This window comes from Telopea speciosissima, chromosome 9 (genome assembly GCF_018873765.1).
Source record: "Telopea speciosissima isolate NSW1024214 ecotype Mountain lineage chromosome 9, Tspe_v1, whole genome shotgun sequence".
NCBI classification, from domain to species: Eukaryota; Viridiplantae; Streptophyta; class Magnoliopsida; order Proteales; family Proteaceae; genus Telopea; species Telopea speciosissima.
This window is the reverse complement of record NC_057924.1, coordinates 26,814,171-26,836,347: the sequence shown is the minus strand read 5'-3', so window position 1 is coordinate 26,836,347 and position 22,177 is coordinate 26,814,171. Positions and strand designations below refer to the sequence as shown.

The window sequence follows — 22,177 nt, the reverse complement described above, 5'->3', positions numbered from 1 at the left end:
AGAATAATAAGATTGATTTTGGTTCAGTGATACAACGTTTTAACCAAAAATCAAGTTACCATGTTGGACTGTGGTAAAAATGATTTGACTTATGTTGGGAGGTGTATGTACTATTTATATTGGTCAATAAATTTAGTATGACCAAAGTCGAATTTTGGGAGTCTGATTTAGTAAATTGGTTAAATTTCTAAGCATAATGTCTTGACCAATAATTGATGGACAGTCAAAAAGAGTAACTCAGATTTTGAGAAAACACCTATTTGCTTTGGATCGCAAAAGATAAGTCCTATATAACCATACTATTTCAATTGTGACGATTCTCTGGAGGAATCATGATATTCAAGAGGCTTTGTGAGAAAAAGGAGATGATATGCGTTACAAGTATCCGTAACTGTTTAGAGATCTAGATATTTAAATTTCGAGGATGAAATTTCTTTAAGGAGGGTGGATTGTAATATCCCGACATAATGGAGAGATCCAAATATGTAAATTTTGAGGACGAAATTTTGTTAAGGAGTGGAGAATTTTAATACCTTGATTTTGGACTAGGGGTAATTTGGTTTTTTTACCTAATATAGGATTGGCGCAAGTTGAAATGTAGGATCTTGGACTTACTAGGGTGTACATATGATGGTATGTAGTGTGCCCTAGTGTGACACCCTTAATTTGAATTATTTCTTATCTAAGTGTAGAATTAGGGTTTTATTTATAACATATATAATTTGATTTGAAAAATAATTCACAGTTAGTAACCTAGCATAGTGCTTAGACATTTAATTCAATTTGTTAGAGGTCTAAGGTTCTATTCTTTAGAGGAGCAATTAAATATTTTATTTTTTACAATTTTATAGGGCTTAGAATGGGCTTCCACGATTCTAACTTGGGAAGTCATAGATTTTAGCTAGAAAATTATTATGGATTGATAAGAAAATGTGAGGTGGCAATCTCCAATTGGTTGAAAACTTAAACTTGAAAAGAGTAAGTCTTTATAAAATAAAATCCCAACAAAAAAAGAATTTTAGCTAAAATAAAATTACCTAATCTAAAATCTTAATTTAAAAATCTTAAGTCAAGATTCCTTTTAAAATATTTTCATTGGAGGACAAGTAAATAGATGTAGTTAGGGACAAAATTGGATTCTTCCCACCTTCTTTCTTGTTAGGATTAAATCTCCATAACTAAATCCCAATCCTCATTCCTTTTATCATATATTTGATAGAGAGAGAGAGAGGGAGAGAGAAAAATTCGTGGACTATAGAGAGAAAGAAGAAGAAGAGAGAAGAAGAAGAAGGAAGGAAAAGAAAGAGATTCGGATTGTACAAAATTAGCAACTTGACGTCCAATTTAGACCCTTTTTAGAGTCGAATTGGGAAAATCCTATTTCACAATAAAACGTAGCCTCATCTCTCATGTTCGTAACCCAACTTGAATCAGCCCAAATGGAGTTCTAAGAAGAGAGATATTGATGATTTACTGAAGGTAGGTCATTCTGTCAAAAATCTGTGTTTCCCAAATCCGAGTTTATGCAATATATTGATGTTGATTTCATCATTACCTTAATCATAGTACTCCATTACAGTGGTTCTGAATTAGGAAGACATATATCAACATTATTGAAGCATTGATTTGAGGTCACTTATAGAAACCCTAATTACTTCACACAAGGTGAGTAGATTTTCAATCATTATACTTGATATTTTTCTTACATATAAAATTTGTTTTGAAACATTATTTTTAAATCTGGAATTTAGTTTTAGATTGAGATTTATCATACCAAAAAAATATTTCATTCATGTTTTTACTCCATTAAATTGTTCACATATGATTACTTGCAATGAATGGTGATTCCCTTATGATTTAATTCACATATGTGTGTGCAGAATTTTTAATAATGTCATGTTTATAGAATAATGAATCCAATGCTTATTTGTTGATAGTATGATGAAGATCTATGAATGATTCTTCATGATTATAACCTAATGCATGATGTTTTTGGATGATGCATAAAAATCTGATTTTGTCTAGGGTTTTTTTTTTAATTTACATTGATGTTATTGTTGGATAAGTGATTGCAAAGATTTTGCCCAATCTTCCCTATTATTGTTCTTCACTTTATGTATTGATATGTTGATGAAAATTACTGTTTTCACACTTTATTTTATTCCTTTCAATAGCATGTGTTAGGGTGGAATTGGGGAGTTGCTAACCCTAAGTTCCAAACTTGGATGTATAGCTTTAAATTATAAGCAAATCCTTGATTGTTATTTTGTTATTTACCTTACTGACATTGATGAATATATTGGGGTAAGGATAAGTTGGCGAGTTTTTGAGCTATGAGCTTAACCTTATTGGAGCTATATGGACTACTAGAAAGAGGGGTGATGATAAAAAAACTCTTCAGGAGGGCATTGCCGGTAAACTTTCGGGGGCTTTGACTCGGTCTGGGGCAAGTTTGGTCACTAGTTTCTCCATTAGTTTCTTGACGTTGAAAGGGGACAGTGGTGTCGTAGTTGATCATAACTAGAGTCATACGCCGCTATCATGAGGGTCTTGACCAATGTATGGTAACTAGTTCACACTAGTCCATTAGGAAGTGATGTGTTTGTTATTTTACGTTCTTTCGATATATCTTTCATTGATTGTTGTCATATATACTTTTCATTACAATAGTAGTGATAAGCAAATATGGTTATGATCATTTTGTTTTATTTTTTTTTTTATTTATATATACATATTATTGTATGTCTTTATATTTTGTATTACTTGTGTATGTTTTCACACCTGTACAGTTGTTGTAGATTTACTTGCTAAGCTTTTCCCGAAGCTTACCCTCACCACTTTTCAGATGAACAACTTTATGAATGCGAACCTGGATGTGAGGATGTATTAGAGGAGGAGGTCCAAGAGGATGAAGCATTTAGAGTAAAAGATGACAACTACTATTAAAACTTTACACTTTCTTTCAATTTTTGAAGAACTTATAATTTATTTGAGTTTAATTAATTTTAGAGATTGTAACCTTTATTTCAGAATTTTAAGTTTAATTTGGAAGTTGTAATAATTTAGTTTGACTACCATACTTTATTTGAAGTCTTAATCTATACATTTAGACATGTGTTTGTGTTTTGGTTCTACTTCAATTCATATTTCCTTGACATAAACGATCTTGTGGAATGTTAATGTCCCTAAACCACTAGGGTGGTTTTAGGGGCGTTACACCAGGTGTATCAATGTCCCATTCCATCTAACACCCAGGTGCAAGCACAACACGATGCATTCAAGAAAAATGACATGTGAGTTACTAGTTCAGATAATCTAGGGCTCCAGTACCAGTGCTCCCCAGCACCGTAACCCAACACAGCCCACATCATAATCCATATCATCAGTATCAAATAGAAATAGATGCAATAATGCAAACATGATCATAATGATGCAATTAACAATATATTTATGTATAGATGCATGTAGGCAAACCCAAACAAAGCCCAAACCCACTCACTTGTCGTCCACGTATCGTTCGTGCGATTGCTAAGGATTTCTTTAATACACGCTTCCTTGTATTAATTAGATCACCTAGGGATGCATGGAGATGGTTGCAAGGTATAGGAGGGGCTCCAAGGGAAGTCCCTTAAAGTAATTGTTGGTTATTGAAAACACAGTACAAACAGACTCAGGGGTTGAGGCAGCAGAGTGAGTCCGTCCCTGAATCCATCCTGGCATCTAAGCTGAAATAGGTGGAACGGAACTACAGACAGAACCTACCATTGGGTCCATTCATCCTTCTGTCCACAACTGAGATTTTACCGAGGGGAACGGAACCACATACAGAATCAATCCTATGGTTCCGTTCGTTGTTCCGCCCAGTACCGAGGTTTTACCGAGGGGAATGGAACTACGGACGGAATCAATCCTTGGATCCGTTCATTATTTTGTTTGATTATGACACCCAACTTATATGGAACGGATCTATGGATGGAAGCACGACACCTGGTTCCGTTTGTTGATTCGTTCAAGGTAACATAAGCATTTCGTAGGTTTTTATCTCCCAACCTTTTTCCTTGGGATTCATCAGCCACAAGGGCTAGGGGAGGGTGTTCTAAACCTCTCTAAGGTCATTGGTACATGGTTCCATCATTGGTCTTAGGGAAACCATGGATTGGTCTCTCTCCTTGATCGATTTTTAGGGTTAGGATTGGAGGGATCATTGGAAAGCAACAAGGTTGCAAATAGGGCTTCATAGGGTTGTAATTGGGGTGTAGAACCCATTAGTGGAACCCATTGCTCATCTAAGCTCATACCCTTGAGTTCCAGGTGGAACCCTAGGTAAAACCCATTCCCTAAAAGATCCCCAAACCCAAAATAGAATAGAGGGAAAGAGAGAGGAGGGGGATATGAACTTACCTTGGCCAATGAGAGATCAAGGTTCCCTCCAATCGGTCAAGCATTCAAGACTTTCCCCTTTTTCTCCACCGTCCTTCACTCCTCTTCAATGCTCAAGCCCTCCACGATTTGGTTGGTGTAGTAGAATGAATGAGCCATTAAGGCTAGGTCCTTATTACTAGATAAATGGCCCTAAGGCCTTGTTTGGTTGACCCCTAAGTTATAAAACTCACTTATTGTCAAAGTTAAGCCCTGTGGGCCCGCTAATATGGCCCAACAAGGCAAGTGAAGGTTAAGGGTGGGGCCTACCACACCCGGGGGTATCGACACTATATTCGGAGTATGGGGTTGTGGGTCCCGCACATAAAATTACCCAAAACAGCCATGATAGCTCGAATGGATGATCTAACGGACTCACCTGTAGTAGGTCCATTCGTGGATCCGTTCTTGTTGTAAAGGCTGAATCAACCCCACAGGCTTTAACTCACACTTCAAGGGCTTCGAGGAGGGTCCGACCACGTGAGTGTTAGGGTAAGGACTATGCCTATGGTATTTACTCGCCTTTCATCAAGACTCACTTCCTGGACCCCGAACAGCAGTCTCTTATCAATGCACACAGCATAGAGGCCCCACTTATTGATGCAAGCGGCCACCGGGTTCTCCTTGCTATCCTCTTCACTTTTGGTACTGGTGCTAGGAGGGCAATCTAGGAAATCACCGTCCACAAACCTTCCCCAGTCTCGGTTAAGGAATATTTCTTCAATCGGGAGTCTGGTGCTTCGGTCGACGATCTTATAAGTTGGCTTGACGACCATCATAAATAATTCATTGGCGTACGCTACTACCTCGCCTACGTGGCATAACATTATAATTATATATTAGGGTTTCGGGTGCAGTTATAATAAAAGAGGCATTATCTGATAATGATTGGATTTTGGCCATGCAAGAGGAATTGCATCAATTCGAAAGAAATGATGTATGGAAGCTTGTACCAAAACCCAAGAAAAAATCCATCATTGGTACTAAGTGAGTTTTCAGAAATAAGCTTGATGAAAATGGAACTATTGTTAGAAACAAAGCAAGACTAGTTGCCCAAGGTTATAACCAGCAAGAGGATATTAACTTTGATGAGACGTATGCCCCTGTTAGTTGATTAGAAGCAATAAGAATGCTACTAGCCTTTGCTTGTCATAAAAATTTCAAGCTTTATCAAATGGATGTCAAAAGTGCTTTCTTAAATGGTTTTATTGCTGAAGAAGTCTTTGTTTCTTAACCACCTGGTTTTGAAAATTCCTCGTTTCTTTGTCATGTATTCAAACTTAAGACAATTTTGTATGGACTCAAGCAAGCTCCAAGAACTTGGTATGATAGAATGAAAATTTTTCTTATTGAAAATAAACATATTATTGGTAAAATAGATACTACTTTATTTGTTAAACACAAAGGCTTTAATTTAGTTATAGTCCAGATTTATGTAGATGATATCATTTTTTGTGCTACTGATGAATCTTTATGCCTTGAGTTTAGCAATTGTATGAAAAATGAGTTTAAGACGAGTTTAATGGGTGAATTGAATTTCTTCTTAGGGCTTCAAATTAAACAAACTAAAACTGGAATTTTTATAAATCAGTCTAAGTATAATTATTGAAGGAATTTGATATAAACTCTTAAAAATCATCTAGCACACCCATGAGCACCTCACTTACTCTCTCAAAAGATGAACTTGGAACTCCTTTTGATCCTACTCGCTATCGGGGTATGATTGGAAGTCTATTGTATCTTACTGCAAGTAGACCCAACATTATGTTTAGTGTATGTGCTTGTGCAAGATTCCAAGATAGTCCTATGCAATCTCACTGTAGTGCAGTTAAACACATTTTTAAATATTTAAAAGGCACTATAAATGTAGGGCTATAGTATCTCATGTACAAAGATTTTGATTTACTTAGCTTTTTTTATGTTGATTTTGCTGGTTACTACATTGATCGCGAGAGCACTAGTGGAACTTGACACTTTCTCGGGTCATGTCTTGTCTCTTGGTTCAGTAAGAAACAGAACTGCATCACACTCTCTACTACCTAAGCTGAGTATATTGCAGCTGGTAAGTATTGTGTCCAAATTCTCTGGATGCGACAGACTCATTCTGATTATGGGATAACATTCGACACTTCAAAAATTCTTTGTGATAGCACTAGCGCTATCAATCTTAGTAAAAATCCCATTCTTCACTCAAGAGCCAAGCATAAGACATTCGTCGCCACTTTCTTTGTGACACTGCTCAAAAGGGTGAGATTGTCTTGGAACACATCAACACAACTAGGCAAGTTGCGAACATCTTCACTAAACCACTGCCCGAAGAAAGATTTTGTGCTCTAAGACGAGAGTTGGGTATTTGTAACCCATTTAAATGAGTATAAGATTCTCTGGGGAGCCTGAACAAGTAATCAGAATGACCCCTGGTCGGTTGACTTAAAATTTGAAAATTTTAAGTCTCCTGGTTGACCAGATGGCAGAAAATCTGATTTTAAACCCAATCTGTGGGTCATTTTCATTATTTATCTTTCACTTTAAAACCCTCCTCTCTTCTCCAAAATCCCTCTTTCTCATTGCTAGGGTAAAACCATGCCTAAATAGCTTTGATTTTGGTTGCATTTGAGTTCAAATCTTCTCTTCTATTCCTATTTCACAAGATTTACTCTTCTTTCTCTCTTCCAATTATTCAAATATCTTCTTTCCAAACCCTAACTTCTCAATGGCACCTAAGCAAGATGCATCAAAGAAGAGGAAGAAGACCTTTGGCTTCCAAAAGCACCGCCACTTATGATGGAAACTTCTTTATATTCAAAGAAGCATCCATATTTTGGGTGGCATATCGAAAGAAGAAAATTATTCGTGAAAGGCATGTAAGCATCTCTCAACTCAATAATCTTCTAAGCTTTGAAATCAACTCTTTCTTTGAAATCTTGGGTTGGGATGCTATCTTGTATCATAGTGTGCCCTTGCATTTCCTAGACTAATTCAATATTTTTATTGCAAGTTTAGGGTTGAGGGTATGGATGATGATTATACCATCACATCCTATGTCAAGGGGAAACCTATTTCCTTCAATAATTCTGAACTTGGAGAAATTCTTGGAGTCAATGACCTTGGTGAGAAGAAATATCTTCGTACCAAAACTAGTGTTGAAGATTTCTTGAATATTGAAACCGTGTATGGTTCAATCTTAAAAAATTTTGAGGGAGAAACCAAGGGCCTCACTACAATCCATCTTCATGACATCCCTAGAGCTATCAACATTGTTGTTAACTACAATGTCTTACCCAAAACTGGGCATAGGGATGCCATAACCTCCTTTAAAACCTATCTTATTTGGTGCATCACCGACACTCATTCAATAAATCTTGCTTACATAATCATGCAAACCATGGAAATTGTTGTTGAACACAATTCTAAGGCAGATCTTTCTTATAGTCGAATCTTGCACCAAATCTTTCAACATTTTGAGGTCGACTTTTCTGATGAAATTCCTTATACAAAGCCATGTGACATTGATGCCTTCACACTGAAGAAGATGGGGATTCCTTCCTTTGGTACAAGTGTTCCCCCTCCTCGACAAGCAAGGTGAAAACAAGCCATTGAAGCTCATTTTGATAGCAAGGAAGATGGTGATGACGAGGACGATGATGGTGACTATATGACTCAAAGTGAGTTTTCTGCCTTTCAGGAGAAGCTTGACACTCACCTCCAAGGCTTTGATGATCATTTTGCTACACTTCATACTGACAGCCAGGCGATTATGACTCAACTTTAGATGCTCACTCAGCACTTTGGATTGTCTGATCCTCCTCCACCTTATGCAGCTCCATAGTTGTTTTTTTTTTTTGGGACATGCATTTAATTTTTAAAACAATGTGTGTTTTGGTTTAAACTCTTAAAACAATACTACTTAGACCTTTTATCTGATGTGCATACTTTTAGGGGGAGTATGCTAGTGACATTTCATACTATGGGTTTTATCATCTCTGGGCTTTATGATGCTCTGATGCAGGGGGAGTTCTTCTACCCATTTTTGCTGTTGACAAAAGGGGGAGAAGGATTGATATGTTTTTTTTTAATATGCTTGATGGTTATACACATGATGCTTGATAACATGCTTGATGATTATATATGATATACTTCTTTTCTTTTGTGCTAATTATTTTATCTTAGCATCATATTTGTCTAAAGCTCAATCACATGTTTGTCATCATCAAAAAGGGGGAGATTGTTGGGAAAACACTTCCCTCTTTCCATGATTGTTTCAATGATAACAAATACATTGATACAAGCAAATATTAGAAGATCTTATGTTGACAGGATTGCTTAAAGAATAAAGAAGATCAAACTAAGACTTGAAGAAATAAGACTAGAAAGACATCTCAAGCAAAGAATAGAGAAGTTTAAGATAGATCTTGAAGGAACAAGTCTTGCAGACATATCGTTAAACTCAAAGATCCATGAAGCAAAGACAACTTGAAGATCTCCAAAAAGATGCTCGTGTGCACATAGATACACATTGCATACTTGTAGTTGCATATACATATATGAAAAATCATGTGCATCATATAGACCTTAGGAGGTTTTTATAGAAACTATTTTCGAGAATAGAATAGGTTGGAAAGTTATTGGAACAAAACCCCAAAAGCCAGACTGTCAAAAAGTGCCAAGACAGTCAGCCAGTCGATCGGATCTCAGGTATTTTCAATCGGATTTGGCAATACCTCTGCTGATACGTACCCAAAGGTCTGCTCGATCGATCGAATCTTCAATCGAACATCGATCGGATGGGCCAACTCATGTCTCCAACGGCTATATTCTCCAATGGCTACTTTTTTTGGTTGATCGGATGAGATCTTCAGGTCGACCGGATGGACAAAAATAGGTCCTTTAGAGCTATTCTTGCACATATTTTTAATACATTAATTGAGCTCTATAAATAGTAAATGTGTCAAACCTTTTCACCATACACTACAATCCAAAATACCACTTTATTGTGAGGTGAAAAGTCATTCAAAGCTCTATTGTGTTGAAGTCAAGAAGTTCTCCTCCAGACCTTTATAGATGGACTTCATTTATGTTTTAAAGAAGGTCAAGCTCATGTGCATTCATCTTCATATCATTTGACACTTACAAGGAGTACATGTCACACTCCTTACCTAGGTAATTCTTATCCTTTTCATTTGTAATTTCTTTTGTTCTTGCTCTTGAATTAGGTAACTCTAGTTGAGCAAAGTATTCTTACATTAGCCTAAACTGTACTTAGCTATGCAAGGGATTCTTTTATCTTTAAAAGTTTAGGATCATCTTATCCTGGTAAAAAGATTATAAATGTGTTCTTCCCATCTATTGTATTGAAAGGAAGAGACTAGCGGAATTCTCTTAAGGTTGAGAGGAGTGGATGTAGTCACACCCCAAACCACCCCCTGGGAGGATTAGGTAGGTGACCCGAATTGCATAACAGCATCCCTCCAAATCCCACGGATCTAGAAGCAGTTAATACATTCACGGTCTCACATTCATCACATTACTACAAGTAAGATCAAAGTGCTGCAGATAAACTACAATTATAATAACAAAAGAGAAAGCATAGCGATACGAGAAATGTTTGTGATATATATATACATATGTAAGTTTGATATATTCCCCCAGTACAATCCACAAACTGGAAAGTGAAGCTGACATATACATAAGTGGAAAGAAAGTACATATATATACAGGGCGAGAGAACTCTACCCCAAAAAGAAAAGAGAAAGCTAAACAAGAAACAAGAATGGGGATAAACTCTTATCAAAAGCAAAAAAGAGTTCCCAAGATAAAAAGCATCAAGTGCGTCCTTCACTGGTCTTCATCAATAACCACTGAGAACGCTCGCATCATCAGTACGACCTCCGTCGGGGTCCACACCAATATCATCATAATCACAAGGGCTCTCCTCCTCGTAATGAGCCTCCATGCCACAACAACATCCACCTGCAGAATCATCTAATAGAAAACATATATAACAGAGTGTGAGCCCCACTGAGCCTGTGAGTAAAACATATCATCATGCATGCATATGCAACCACAATCCACATGATCCTACATGATATGCAAGTCCAGATTAATTATTAGCCACCTAACAATACAGCTAAGTTAGGTTAGTGCTACTACAATCCCCAATACATGTATCCCTGGTGTGGGCTTAGTTACCCTTTCCCGCGATACACCCATTGAGTTGTCGGAGAGAACCAGCCGGCTCCAACATCTCCCTACCCAGGTCAGCCCGACCGGCCCTCTAAATTAAACACGTGAGGTAACCGACTTAATATCAGTTCACCTTTCCGGTGCATAAACTTTGTTTAGCATTTAGCCATGATTCACCTATCGGTGCTTCCCAAGCATGTAGCTCGAGGCTTCCCGGCATATTTGCCCTAGGGCATCCCAGCTGTACTGAGGCTTCCCGACGTAAACACCCGCGGTTTTACGGTAGTCCTCACAGTCATCCAACACCTTAACCCCTATTGGCAAGGGTGCGTAGCACGTGTAATGAAACTCTAGCCCCATGTCTATATGGCATCATATGAGTTGGGCGGTGCCCACCGTATCCCATACTACGGGCTACCACTGGCTTCATTTCCAAGCCGACTACGGCATCTAGTCTATCATTCATAATCATCAGGATATATTCAAGCATAATTGATCAACAGTCACACGATGTGAAATATTTGAGAAATTGAATTTAATTAAGTAACAAGCAATATAATTGAAGAATCTAATTGCCAGCATAATAATATTGTTACACATACATACACGATAATATTTCACTCACCTGGGTCTGGTTCTAGGAATTTAGTTGTAGTTTCAGTTCCGGCTGCAGTTTGGTTGTAGGCCTCGAGCACGGCATCAAACCCTAGATATAAATCAGAAATACGTTATTTAATATTCCAAACTATTTTTGGATGTCCTAGGGTTGATCTAAGTTCACTGGGTTGACTCGGCGCACAATTGAACATCACTTGGAATTTTCTGGGCCTTAGGCCTATGTCCCAATGCATCATCCAGAGATTGTGACTTAGGGGCAGAATGGTCATTTACCATAGTAGTACATGTTTCTAGGTCCAAATAACCACACAACACTGATTTCAACTTAGCAATGCTGCAGGACCAACACAGATAGGGTTTCCAAGCCTTATGGGGCCCACTTGGGTACCCAAGGTATTCATACATGTGGACAGATGTGGGGAGGGGTACTTTGGTCATTTACCACCTCCCTACACTGATTTAGGGTTCATGGATGAAAATCCCCAAGTCAGATCAGCATTTCTGCAAATTTTCATTCACTGGGAAATGTCTCTGGGTGATGTCTGCATCGCCCAGAGCCTGCATACAGTGTAAACAGGCTGAGATTCCAAGGTTTTGGACCATGGGCAATGCTCTTATCATCCCCCCATGCATGTTAGGTCATCATAGACCCCCTGGGGTGTACTTTGCACTGGACCCCATGGATTTTTACCTAGGCCCACCACTTGGCTGCCAGGATCTGCCCAGACAGCCCAGTGAATAGTAACCCAGCACATCTTCAGCTACAGACCATGGATTTGGCTGCATGCAAAGGTTATTTCACATATAATGCAGTGATCCAAGGCTGTTACAGCTCAGGGCTAGGCTACATGTAGCCAGGGCACACAGATCTGAGCCCAGACTGCCTGTTCTTTGTGTAACAATGCAGTGCAGTCTAGAACAACCTGGGTTTTGATCCTAGATGTAAAACAGCCATGAAAAACACCATAAAATGCTCAGATCCTTCATGCATCATGTTTGCATGTTGGATCTGAGATGATCCTTAGTAACCCCCAGCTATTCTGGCCTGCCACTGGCCAGAAATCTATCTAAACAGTAGAGATCTAAGGAGAGCAGTAGTAAACCAGCAAAGCAGCAAGTAGGAGCATGGCTTTTATACCTGAACTGGTCCAGGGAAGCAGCTGGAGCTCGAGTTTGGAGGGAGGGACAGCTCTTCCTTCTCCTTCCTTCTTCTCCTTCTCTTTCTCTTCTTCTCCTTCTCTTTTCTCTCCTTTCTTTCTTCTCCTTCTCCCCACGATTTCAATAGTAACCAAAGCTCTAAAATGAGCCTAAGGCCACCTATTTATAGGCCAGCCTCTCACTGGGGCCTGTTTGCCAGCCTAGGTCCCTTTTAAGAATGTGTTTTTAACCTGATTCTCTGCCATTTTGGGCACTCAGGTGGGGTCCACAGGGGTCCAAGGGTATGAGGTGGTCCCCCAAACTCCCCTCAACCTATGGAAGGTGCCCATGTCCAAATGAAGTGGTCTCCACACATCTATGCATTAAAATATTGCATTTTTCCACTCTGGGCAATGTCTTAGAGTGATGTCTGCATCACCCAGAAATTACAGCAAGGTTGTTTCTCTATGGGCTTGCACAGGGGTTTGGCCCAGGGTCAAGGCCTTACACCCACATGTCACTCAAGGCCTTTTACATAACTTTTCAAGGGTGGGACCCACATTCATGGAGAGGAGAGAAAATACCTGGAGTCCATGCAGTATATTATGCTGTGGACAGTGCAACTACAAGGATCAGCAATCCATCTTCTGACAAGTATGTAGGAGGACATCCTTGGAGGTTCTCCATTAAATTCAATTACTGGGGTAATACTCCACAGTGTGCTTGGATGCCATGTTAGGGGTTCCTGTCCTTCAATCAAAATTCCAGCCAATCAGGGGCAGGGTTTGACATGTAGGCTGGGTTAGCCGAACCACTATAAATCTTATGTCTTTCTACTTTGAGTATCTTATTTTATTTACTTTGTTTTAATTTAAGAGAAAATCGAAAGAATTGTAAAAATACTCGTACTTCACTAGTGATAAGCTATTCACCCCCTCAAGGTTATCTCACAGAAGTTGTTGGAACTACCACAACTACCAAATGAGCAATTATAAAAGAAGAGAAAGCGAAGAAGAACCGACCCCGGCTAATACAAGAATGTCTTTACATTTCAATTTATCTTTTATTATTCTTTTCAGATGCTTTTCTTTCATCCTTTAGTTTTTGCTGGAATTGGATTTCAGCCACCAATATCTCATTGGCTCGTGTTTCAAGAGGCATTCATGTAGGTTTTGCTTGAAGAATAACTCCAACAATATGTTTTTTTACCCGTATTTCAGAAGATGCTTTCCTATCGATCAAGTATCCCTTTTGAGTCCCCTCAATGATGTTCTTTGAATGTACTAGTATTCAATTCAATAGAATGCTTGGTCATCCATTATTATCAAGTTGCAAGCTTCATCAGTTCGTGACTGGTAGAGTTGTGAAGACTTCAACGAATTCGTTTTTTGAAAAGTAAGTGATTTGGTCATAGAGTAGTTGTAGTGTAAATACCAATTGTAAACATCATCAGTTTCGAATTTGACAAGTTGTAATGACTTCAACAGATACAAATTGCAAATAAATAATTTGATTTTCAATCTTTTTCCTTTTCTTCTTCCATTGCGATTTTCTTTTCCTTAAAGTCCTTAGAGCAATTGAGGCACTGGAAAGATTTCATTTTCATTCTGATTAGAAGTTGGATAATATTCCATCACATTTCATTGAGTCGTACGACTCTGGCACGCTCGCGCATCATGATCTACCACGTTGTTGCCGAATTTATGGGTAAACATAAGTAAAAAAATCCCAACCATATTGATTCCTCTTTGTGTGCTCTCATTGACCTCCCTGCTGGTTGCTTGGGCTACATGGTGGCTACTTGACCAGGGACTGATCTTTTGCCCATTCTCCATAATAAAAGAATGAGTGGGAGCGCAGTGGTTTTTGCTAAGAATGTCAATTTGGGACCAGAACCGTCCCATTAAAACCCGGTATCGGACCGTCCCATTAATAAACGGGATGGTACTGGGATATGATTTTGGTACCGAATAATAGATGGGACGGGATAGTTCTGGGATGGGATTCCCATTAGGACCAATATCAAAATACCGATTAGGTACCGGATAGGACCAGACCTATCAATACCCTTTCAAAGGGTATATTTCATGTTCTTTAGTTTAAGTTTTATGGCTGGAGTTTGATGTATTTGGATGACATTATCTCTTATGGAGGTTTCAACTGATAGACCTTCAGTTCTATTTCTATAAATTTGTTTTGTAATAGCACTAAAACTATACATGGAGGACTTGTTTATTTCATCCTTATTAATTCTTAGTCGTCGTTTTGAGAAGCTTATATGTGATCTGAAGAAGTAAAACCATGAAATTCAATTTATCATGATTTCGTATTCTAAATTACTTTCAAAAGTAGGGAATGTCCTATATCTCATAATAGTGAAAAGATCCACAATAGTACTAATTAAACCATCTCACTAGAAACCATTAGGACGTATTTAGTTCGCTAAACCAAGTGGTGGTTGTGTTGATATTGGTGAGGAATCCATTGGTGGTGCACCAGTGGATCCGTTGTCCTGACAGATTAACTGTTTGGTTATCCTGAGTCTATTAGATAAATCTTCCTGAAAAACTATTTGGTTACCCTGAGTCTGTCAGTTGGATTCAACTTGAATCTATATGAAAAACTGTTTGGTTTCCCTGAGTCTGTTAGTTGGATTTAGCTTGAATCTGTATGAAAAACTGTTTGGTTCAGATAGATCCTGTCAATACATTGGCTACTATATGGCTAGAATATGAAACAATTATGAAGAAATTTACATGCAACTAGATGTTTAAACTTGAATTAAAATGACAGATAATAGAGTTCCTATAGAATAATTGTCCTTGTCATCCATTACATGCAAAAAAAACATAATTAAAAAAGTTCCTATAATATAAGAAATGGTCCCAATATTCTGTAGCTAAAGGAGTTTGGGCCTTGGAGGATTCAAACCACCATTCCCTTGGAACATGCTCATGTTCCAAGTACTCTAGCAATTTGAGCTAAAGACCCATCAAGTAGAGGTTGGAATTTACAAAAACATGGAACCAACAAAACTTATTGTGGGTGAGGTGTAAAGAGCCATCAAGGCTTGGAAATCTAAAAGTGACAACAATTTTTCAATATTTCTATTTCAAAAAAACATTCTCCCCTTGACTTCCTCAAATGAATCCTATCACAATCAATTCCTTCTCATATTGATTGTCACAACTGAAAGATGATGACTACAAATTCAGACCAAAACACCAACTGAAATTGCCTCTCTTCTGTATTTTAGATTACTAGTGAAAATAAAAGATGATGACTACAAATTCCTCATGTTTTTACAAAAAAAAAGTAAAGAGACTAACAAGAAAGTATGTCATCACAAGAGGATGAAGGATATAATGCTACTGCAACAGGACTTCAAAATAGGGTACCACAAGGTTGGTCAGTCTCTCACCAACCGATATGGCATCTCACCGACACCACTGCCTCACACAACAAACAAGGGCTCAAAGCCAATATTCATTAATAATCATAATCAATAAATGAAGAGAAGATGTAAGCATCGGACGTTTTACTAAAATAAATTATCTAGTTTTCATTAGAAATCTGAAGTAAAAGGTCAAATGAGCAGATGAATTAGTCACAATCATGTGAGTTTGATTCATTATCGGTTTGATTGTCTTCCTCATTTTAATTTTGTGCTATAGTTACACAAATACCATATCTTGATCTAAAAAAAATAGGATTTTCTGATTCTTTCTTCCATTTACTTTCCTCTGTTCCTTCGAATAAAACGGTTGTAGACTAAAAGTTAATTTTCCAGCAAAATCTTTCATATTAGAAGTAAGATTAAGAGCAAATAAACAATTATCAATCAAGCAATTCAATCCTCACAAAGAAAGGCTAACATCCCAAATAATGTTCCCCAAATACTACAATCCACGAAACAAAAAGGAAAAAAATGCAAGAAGAGAGAAAATTAACTTGTTTCCGTCAATCCCAAATTGGAAAAAGCGAGAACAGATTTAGCTTAAAAAAAATAAGAAACAAGATTAGGGTTACATGATTACATGATTGATCGAAGATTAGGGTTTCGAAGAAACTTGGAATTCTCAAATTTCTGATTGAATCAGCGAGAAGAGATTCAACTGAGGTGGATTTTGGAGATACGTCCTAACCTAACCTGCAATTTCCATATTCACAACTCAAAACCTGCAGGTTTAAGCCCTAGGTATATAGAACCAACGATAGAGAAGGTGAACCAACGATAGATAAGGCGAGAGAGAGAGAGAGAGAGAGAGAGCAATAGATAGACAGAGAGAGAGAGAAATACAGAGATGGAAAGAGATAACGAGAGAGACAGAGAGAGAGAGAGAGAGAGAGAGAATCGTGATCTTACTTCAAAGGGAGTTGCAGGTTTCCATTGCTCTTCCCTTCGCAGGAGACAAATCAGTCGAGGGTTTGATGAGAGATGTGCCCGACAGTTTGTTGAATCATAGTAGATTCACAAACAAAAAAAGTATTTATACTGCGTTAAATTTTGGTAAATCAATAGGTAGACCCAAAATTGATTCAAAATTACATAGGAAATGTGGAATAAGTCAGATTTATGAATCTGAATCCGTTCACCATCATTTTGAACCAAACGATTTTTTATATTCAGATTCATGTATCTACTGATACACCACTAGTTGATTTAGCGAATCAGACACATCCTAAAGTTCTTCACCCTTTTCCTACTAGGCTTAGAACCATTTAGGAACCGATACCGTCCCATTCCATTGACAATCGAGACTGGGACCTAGATTTGGTCCCGTTAACTAAATGGGACGGTACTAGGATTGGCACCTTTGGTACCGGTACCAGTACAGACCCGTCCCGAATATCAGAAACCGTCCCATTTGACACCCTTAGTTTTTGCGAGACATGGAGTATTAGCCTTTAGGACTTTTTTTGGGGTTTTTTCACATACCCCCCTGAGGTTTGACATAATTATGGAAAAATCCCTCAATTTTATAAAATTCTACATGCCCCCCTGAGGTTCTTAACAGTTAACATATTCCCCCCATGCCGTTGGGACTAACAACGTTAAAAGCTTTGATTGAACTAACAAAAATGCCCCTCCTTGTTGTGAATGAAAACTAGACAGAAGTTTTAGGGCTTAAATTTTGGGGGAAATCCCAAATCTCAGCCTCTACTCTGCGCAACCTTCCTCCTATGTCATCTTCCCCAATCGTGCCCTAGAAGAAGAATCACCATCATTGTTCAACTGAAATGACCCACACAGAAGTTTTAGGGTTTGAAATTTTGGGGGAAAATCCCAAATCTCAGCCTCTACTCTACGCAAGCTTCCTCCTGTGTCATCTTCCCCAATCGTGCCCTAGAAGAAGAATCACCATCACCGTTGAACTAAAACGACCCAACACAATGGTGCTTTGAAAGTCATCTTCTTTAAATAAGGGAACATCTCCTCTGCTCTGTGATACCTGCATTTCATCGTCCACAAAATCATGATCTAGCGGTGAGAAGCCAGTCATCCCCTAGCTATTCCGTAAGCTAGTACACTCCTCCACCCTGTTCGACTGCAACTTGGAGCAAGCAGATTGAAGACATAGCAGCAGCGCCTGTCCGATCAACCTGCAACTCTTCAATTAAAACCTCTCTGTAAGTGAAAACCATTAATTCTAAGCTGGTGTACTGCTCCACCCTTTAATTTGTTATGCATTTTAGGTTGTTTAATAATCCAGTGAATTGTTAGGCTTCTTGTATCTTTAATCATCCACCAATTTCATATCTTGTCCACTTGATAAGAGCTCCTATTTCATTCCATTCAGTTTAGTAAAGAATTGATCACAGAGCCAATGAAATCTCACAATATGATGATGATTACTCTTCCAAAACCCGATTGCTTACAATGAGAGCACTGAGCCCCTGGAGCATTTGAATGTAGAGAGCCATTATCAGTGGCCCAAGTGCTACCAATGTGTTTGATGTGTATAATTATTCAAAAATATGTATAGTTCTATTAGTAATTATTCAGAAATATGCACTGAGTCTCTGGAGCATTTGAATGTAGACAAAGATCTTTACTCCTTTGAGATATTGGGCCCATAATTAGTCAGAAATATGTATAGTTCCTCATATACTGGTTTCACTTTCTTTTACAAATGTAAGCCATTGACTATTAGTAACCTTCTGACCAATTAGATATGACATGTATCTAATAGTGCACCAATGTTAGTAAACTCCATTGAATATAAAGCAAACAAACAGGACAATAATGGACTGTATTTGATTCTTAAATCAATATGCTTTCAATTATATCTTATATATTTTTCTGATGAAATAATATGTTATGTCTATGCAATTTGTACAATGTGTTTGATAACAGGGCAAGATTTGAGAAATGTCGAAGACTGTATGCAAGTTGGTCTTTCATTATGTGAAGGCTGAATCCAGAGTCGTAGATGTGGACAGATTTGGTTATTTGGATATGATTGCTGACATATATAACTCAGTTTTGAGTTATATACCCAAGGGAAGGTCTGTGAGTTTCAATGTGAAATACATAACACTTGATACAAGTGAAGAGATAAAATTAAAGACACATGGAGATTTGATTAAGATGTTTAATGTGTTGAAGAACCAACATAAACTACACCTGTATGTTTACAATGTGCATGTGGCTGATCCAATGTCATGTACTTATGTGAACGGACACACAGTTGAAGTGATTGGTGGGGATACTGCCATTGATAGACCAGGAAGTGGAGAGGCACTACTTTCACCTACAGAGCTATTTGGTGGTGAAGAACCAAGAGCTAGTGAGACTATTAGTAGGAGATCAAAAGCAATTGTAAGGAGGGGTGGTGCTTCTTTAGGTTCACCCAATTTAAGGAACAGAGCCACTGGTATTATAGCCACTAGTACTACAACCACTGTAAGAAGGAGTGGTGCTATTGGTAGTACAGTCACTGGTACTATACCTACTATGAGGAATGATTATAGTAACACTTGTGTTCTCGGGGCTATATATGAAAACTCTACTGGTGACACATTTTACAACAAGAGTATTGCAAATATGAGTGTGCACGGTATGTCACTTGAAGAGGTTGGGATGTCTAATAGATGTGTAGGCAGGAGAGGTGGGTTTGTTAGGACAGTTACCACAAGTGATACCAGTATTGAATTTGAAACAGTTCCTTCACCTAGCAAGATGCCTAACAATGAAGTGAATGAAGATCAGCTCAGTAGTGATTCCTCAGATGATGAATGGGAAGTTGGAGAGTCGAATGAAATAAGTGAGAGTCAAACTAGTACTGAAGATGATGTTAGTGATGAAGAGGTGGACAAAGAGGCTAACAACAATGACGACAATCTAAATATCAGTCTGAAGAAGGGGATAATGTGATTGATGGAGAAGGGGATGTGGACCAACAGATCACATTTAGAGTTCGTCAAGAATTCAAGAATGTGAAACATTTCAGGGAGGTCCTACAGGATTACAAAGTTCAAGAGGGCTCCCATGCTTTGAGACAAAGGAATGAGAAATCAAGAGTAACTGTAATATGTGAGGGGAAAGGGTGTTCATGGAGGATCCTCCATGCTTCATTAAAGCCAAGGGATAGTATCACATTTGTGATCAAAACACTAAATGACAGTCATACTTGTTAGAGAGGAGATAGCATTTACAAGATAACTTCAAAATGGAAAGCAAAGAGACTTGCTTCTAATCTTAGGGCAAACCCAGGAATGAGCAACAAGGTAATGGGAAATGTGTTGAAAGAGAAGTATAATATGGACACAACCAATATGCGAATGTATAGGGCAAGATGGAGAGCCAGGGAAGAAACTGATGGGAGTCATACAATGTCATTTAATAAGTTGAAAATATATGGGGATATGATAATGGCAAAAAACTCTGGTAATTCATTTGTGATCCAATACCAGAATGCAAATAATTATGGAGAGATGGATGCATATGGGGTGGTTAGAGTAAATCCACAGTTCAAGCGTATGTTTATATGCTTTGATGCATGCATACAAGGATTTTTAAAGGGATGTAGGCCATTCATAGGCCTTGATGGTTGTCATCTGAAAGGTGTATATGGTGGAGTCTTAGTTTCTGCAGTTTCAGTTGATGGAAACAATAGAATATTTTCAATTGCATATGGAGTTGTAGAATCTGAAGGAAAGGACAGTTGGCTACATGAGTCCATTGAGAGATGCAAAGACAGATCCATTGGAGTAATAGCCCCTACTATACCACTCACATTTATGACAGACAAACAAAAGGTATAACTTTTTTCTTAAGTCAAAACTGAAAATCATGGTTTGCATTAATCAAAAATCTTATGGTTATTAATATAATGTGACTCAATATGTTTTACAGGGTCTTATTGAAGCAATTTCAACCATTTTCCCACAAGCAAACCATAGACACTGTAGCAGACATTTACACAATAATTTCAAGAAAGTGTTTGGAGGTATGAAAGCAGAAAGGAATGATGCATATGATTGGTTGATGAAGACCCCAATTAGTATGTGGAGTCGACATGCATTTGTTCACAGAGCCAAGAGTGATCATATAACCAACAATATGACTGAGTCATTCAACCAGTGGGTTGGACCCTGCAAGGACAAGTCAGTCCTTACCTTAATCGATGAAATCAGATCTAAGTTGATGGGTACATTACAAAAAAGGTTTGCAAAGGCTTGTAATTTTGAAGATGTCATTACTTCAAGAATGAAGAAAAAACTTGATGGTTTCCAAAAAAATGTGAGGTATTGTAGACCAACATATTGTGGAAGAGATAAGTATGAGGTACAGGATCAAAGTGTTAGGTATGTGGTGGACATGGAAAATAACATATGTGAGTGTGGGATCTACATAGCAACTAGATTGCCATGTAAACATGTAGGAGCATGCATTCAATTTAATAGGGTACCTCTTCTACAATACTGTGCTTCATACTACACAACAAAGAGGTATCTAATGGTTCATGAGGCAATGATTGATCCAATGTATGATCTCAGCACTTTAGAAGAAAAATTCCTACTTCTTCCACCATTCAAGAGGTCAATTGGCAGACCAAATAAGTTAAGGAAGAGAGAACCAGATGAGGTACCTAAAGGAGACACTAGGAAGAGGTCTAGCACTGTATGGTGCAGTAAATGCAACTCTTTTGATCATAATAGGAGGACATGCACAGGACCTCCAGTTAATGAGAAGAGGCCATCCTCATCTCAGAAGAAGGTACTTCTATTAACTGAATTTTATCATTTTCCTTTTAAGTTCTTGTACATAAATCTTTGGACTTGTAAATATTTGTTTTGTTGATGCAACTATAGAGGAAAGCAAGGAGTGATGAACCTGATGATATAACATCCTCTTAGAGGGTAACTAGGTCCTCACAGTAGTCTTCTACAACTGCAGTAATATGTAGACAAGCTAAGATTCAAGAAAAGATGGCAGCCAAGGCTATTAAAGAGAAGGCAAGGAGAGCCAGCAAAGCTACCAAATGACATGGAAGTTGGTATGTGCCTCATAGCTTCCCTAGCTTTAAGTATTCTAGGAGTTTGTTCTAAACTGACTTCATATGTTGTGAAAAGTTTTCTCAGTTTTAATGCATTTCAAATGATCCTTCCCAGTTTCATAATCTTTACCAAATGGACTGAAACAATGTGTCCTTTTGCCATGTACAGTTGAGTTGATGAGGAGCTGAAATGGAGTTGCTGTCTAGGAGCTGAAGGCAAAACCTATTTATGATTAAGTTCTGTTTTATGAATGAACAAGTTCTATTTTGATGGACCTTTTCAGTTGATGGAAAACATTTAGTAATGTAATGTTTTG

General features: G+C 38.0%; 1 protein-coding gene across 1 annotated transcript; it reads left to right on the top strand.

The window, feature by feature from the left end:
* Positions 1-20,091: 20,091 nt before the first annotated feature.
* LOC122638795 lies at positions 20,092-21,720 on the top strand. The gene is made up of 3 exons (XM_043831644.1): positions 20,092-20,619; positions 20,717-21,580; positions 21,676-21,720. Exons 1-3 carry the CDS (start codon positions 20,092-20,094, stop codon positions 21,718-21,720), a joined length of 1,437 nt encoding a protein of 478 aa, XP_043687579.1.
* Positions 21,721-22,177: the final 457 nt, after the last annotated feature.